Raw genomic sequence first — 4,169 nt, 5'->3', positions numbered from 1 at the left:
GAGAGGTGTGTGTGTGCGCGCGCGTGTGTGAGAGTGAGAGAAGTGTGTGCGTGCGTGTGCGTGAGAGAGAGAAGTGTGTGCGCGAGTGTGTGTGTGAGAGAGAGAGGTGTGTGTGTGTGTGTGTGTGCGCGCGTGTGCGTGCGCGCTGGCGCGCAGCGGGAGAGAGGGAAGGAGGGACCGAGGGGGAGGCAGCGGGCAGCGGAGGGAGGGGCGCGCGGGCAGCGGTGGGGCGGGAGGGGCCGGGGCGGGGAGGGGAGAGGCTCGGGCTTCAGCAGTGACACTCAGAGCGAACACACACTCCCCGCTCGGAGCCGCCAGACAGCGGAGCGAACTGAGCCGCGCGCCCGCCGCCGCCCGTGCGCCCGGCCTCCCAGCGCCGCGCTCCCGCCGCGCCAGCCCGGCCTGGCGCCCGGCATCCTCCCGCCGCCCAGCCCCCGCACGCTCCCCGCCTTTTAAAAGGCCCTCCCGCCGCTCCCCACCTCTGCCCGGGATTCCCCGGCCGGCGCGGCTCCCCGCTTCACTTCGCAGCAACTTCGGCGGCCGTTCGCCGCCCGCCTTCGCCCGCCTTTGAAGTTTGCTGTGCCGACCACAAAGTTGGGACACTTCAGCCGATTGCATTTTTCTCCTTTATCTGCTCCGCCCCCGCCCTCCGGTCTCCTTGGTTCCTGGCTACCCGCGCTTAGCATCTTGGCCGGTCTGGGGACGTGGACTGTTCCGCACACCACACCTCAGGGAGGGATTTCTCCTCTTCCCCCTAGGAAAAACAAACGGATCTTTTTGAGGTAAGTAGCGCGAGGAAAGCAGTCCCCGACGCCCGAGCGTCAGCCGGCCGCCGGGGCCCGGCACAAGGGCGTTCACGCTGGCGGGCTCCTGCGGGATGGGTGTCGGGGCGCGCGCCCCCCGATTTAGAAGGGCCCAGCAAGGTTCTCAAGGGCGCCCGATCCCGAGAGCTGCGGGCAGGAGGGGTGTGGAAGCAGGTCTCCCTCGGTTTTTCAGGCTGCTTTCGTGGCTGGGCGGCCCCGAGAAACGTTAGGAGGCGGACAGACATCGCGCTGGCGGGGAAGGCGCGGGGACCGGGACCCCGGGGTGCGGGGGGTCCGGGAAGCCGCAGAGCCTTTACCCCGCGCCTGGCCCGGACATGCGCTTGGCCCGCCTGCCGGGAGGGCTGTTGCCTCCCTTTCCAGGGCCGAGCCCTCCGCCCCGCTCGGGAAGGTCTGCGGGACTGGACGCTTGAGGGGGGCGTCTGCGTGTGGGGCGAAAGGCGAGAGGTCGGGGCAGCGCGCGGGGCCCGACGGGCGGCCCGGAGCCGCAGCCGGGCCGGGGGCTCGGTCGGCCTTGCGCGGCAGACCCCGCTCCGGCTCCCCGTCTGTGCTCGGCGTGGTAGGCGAGCGTCGTCAGAGAAACTTCCTTGGGCCGAGCGGGGTGGCCTGGGGCCGGCTCGTACTTTCGCTCCGAGGGCAAAGCCGCCTCCGATGGGACCCTCCCGCCCCAGCCGCGTCGCCTCGGCGTCGTGGCCTCGGCCGTCCGCGCGCGGGTCCGGACGCGCTAACCCGCGCTACCTTTCCTCCTGGCTGGGAGCCGCCGCGGCTGCGACACGCGGGTCCGAGCCAGCGGCTCCAAGTCCCAGGTGTTTCCTTGGGGCACTTCGCGCACTGCTCAATATGGGGTGCGATTTCGTCTCCTCGTGCGCCCTTCCTCCCCGCACCCCGGCCCAGGCGGGGGCGAGCGTCCCGCAGTGCTCCGCACCGGCCCCGCCCGCTGGCGCTGAGCTGTCCCTGCGGCCGGCGCGGGCCCTCCGGGGCGCTGTCCATCGCTGGCTCTGGGCACGAGTGGCTCCCGGAAACCGAGACCTTGAGCGGGAAATGAACCTGAGCAAACGTCTGTTTGTTTGTGTTTTCTGCAGAGCTCTTTTTAGCAACTTTGTAGGGTTGGTAAATTTGTTTGCTTCTTACCTTACAATTCCGCTAGATCGCAAGGAAGAATTTATTTTTTTCATTTAGTTGATCTCTGCAAACACACTACTCTCTCCTTCCCCCCTCCACCCCTCCTCCTCCTGCCTCGCTTCGTGAACCCTTTTTCTCTTCTGAAGGAGGGAATCTCCGCACCTCCTCCCCTCCTCCTCCCACCCCGTCCCTGGGCGCCCGGGAGAACGGGGGAGTCATCAATGGAAATAAATAGGGCCCTGCTCCATTCTCCGCCCCCTTCAAACAAGTAAAATCCTCCCTGGGCTCCCAGAAGTAGAGATAAAACATCCTTCCCAAGGGAGCGGTTGCTGAGGATTTGGTGGGATTGAACTGTTTTATTATCCTGAAAGAAGTGATGGATGGATGCTAGAGGGGGTATGTGTATGGAGCAGAGTGTAGTGAGGGCGATCGGTATTTGTTATTATTCATTATTGTTTATTAAGAGTGATAATAAGGCCATAACCCTAGCTGAGGACTGTGTTTATACTTGATTTTATGTCAGTCTCTTATTACAGTGGTTTCAGAAAGTGAAAACACCAAAACGGTATTAATTCCTCACACTCATTCTGCATATGGGATTAATCAAATGTCAAAAAGATACTGTCATTTTACCAGACTTTTAATCCATGAACTTTTAAAAGGTTGCACTCTTATGAAATGTCATTTGCCTCAATCTGTCTTCTTAAAGTTTAAAAATCTTGGCAACATAATTAATTATGGTCCCAATTCCCATTTTCAATCTAAACCTATATTCAGGATTATATTAAAATACCCCTTATTCTTCAAAAGTGACTCTTATGAGTTTAAATTCCTGGAGGGGGTAAGGGGACAACTGGGAAGGAGGGGCCAAGAAGTTAGAGAAATTAGGACTATTTCAGATTTCTCTAAAAAATCCTTTACTTTTTCCTTTAAGGAAAGAAATTACAAGTCCCTTCTCTGCACAGTTCTTAACTTCAGTGAATGTCCTTAATCTTTACCACACACTTGAAACATAACAGCTTGCAGCCTTGTCTGCATCATTGTTTTCATTTTTGCGTCAGGACATTTTATTCATTAAACCTGTATGTCAAAGACTCAGGCTCAGCATGGCAGTGACACTCTGTTTTAATTAGTGACTATCATAAAAAAGAAGCTAGAACTCTGTAATAGGCCTAAATTGCTATGAATTATGTGTGGTTTAAATTATGCATTTATTTTAGCAGAAATCAAGCCATGAATATAAAACATCTTTTAATCACTTGCAGATACAGCTTTTATCTCATAAGATGTAACAAAATATATAATTGGAAAGTACTCGTCTAAGAATAAGGGAAGCCCCTACCCTCAGTTTATTTGTTCTGGGTCTATTTGACATTCATGTGATAAAGTATAAATGTTAAAGAGTCAAAACTGATGTCATAAGCCTTTCCAGTATCATGCAGAGGGTATGGTGCATTAGCAGTAGCCACAGTGGGTTAGTCCTCAGATAACTTAATGCAAAGACTTTTTAACAACTCAAAGTACTAACCACTATACGATCACAGCAAGAGACTTTTTCAATTGGTTTTATGGACCTTGGCAATTCAGATTTCAGTTTTCTCACTTGGACTTATCAAGGAGACTCTGTGGTAGGGGGAAAATATGTTCTAAAACTCTAACAAACTATTTGAAATGAAGTGGGGTGTAGAAATGAAGTGTATCTGTTGTTATCTTCCTATATTTATTTCTATAGCAGTTCTATTCAGCCTATCTAGAGGTCAGAATTTTTATTTTAAAACTGAGTGTTTTTCTTGCCATTGTTGTTAGAACATATTACTTTGATATGATGGATGAGCAGATACTGGAAATGGAATTGATTGTACCTGAATTATAAGAAAGCATGAGAGCGGTATGTGAATTCCACATAATATGTGTCGATTAAAATTATTTTAATCTCCCTTCCTGAGTTTCTCTGTGATAAGGAGGTTGATACCAGTGACCAACCAGTGCTCACTCACACTTTTTCTGCTGTCTTCTTGTCAGCCTTTGCTTTGGGGAGCCATGCACCCATAGCAGCAGCTGGTTACGGATTGAAACTTGCCAGAGTCAGTCGCCATGAACTAATGATTAGGAAAAAAGTATATCCCGTAGTCATCTGTGGGTCAAAGGCAAGCATAACCAACAAAAATAATTCAGCTAATTCATTTGACCTTGAAATAATAGCTAGACCTTATAAATGTTTATTTG

At 53.0% G+C, this 4,169-nt stretch overlaps 1 protein-coding gene across 1 annotated transcript in view; it reads left to right on the top strand.

Moving 5' to 3' along the window:
• Positions 1-4,169, top strand: part of NDNF (neuron-derived neurotrophic factor) — a 67,010-nt gene that overhangs the window by 28,285 nt on the left and 34,556 nt on the right. Inside the window, exon 2 of the mRNA XM_012645350.1 lies at positions 759-1,882. Within this exon, the coding sequence (XP_012500804.1) occupies positions 759-1,882 (1,124 nt within the window). The remainder of the gene's footprint in view (positions 1-758; positions 1,883-4,169) is intronic.

Source organism: Propithecus coquereli, unplaced genomic scaffold (assembly GCF_000956105.1).
Source record: "Propithecus coquereli isolate 6110/MARCELLA unplaced genomic scaffold, Pcoq_1.0 Scaffold232, whole genome shotgun sequence".
Lineage (NCBI taxonomy): Eukaryota > Metazoa > Chordata > Mammalia > Primates > Indriidae > Propithecus > Propithecus coquereli.
The sequence above is the reverse complement of the archived record's forward strand: the minus strand, read 5'-3'. Positions and strand labels throughout refer to the sequence as shown.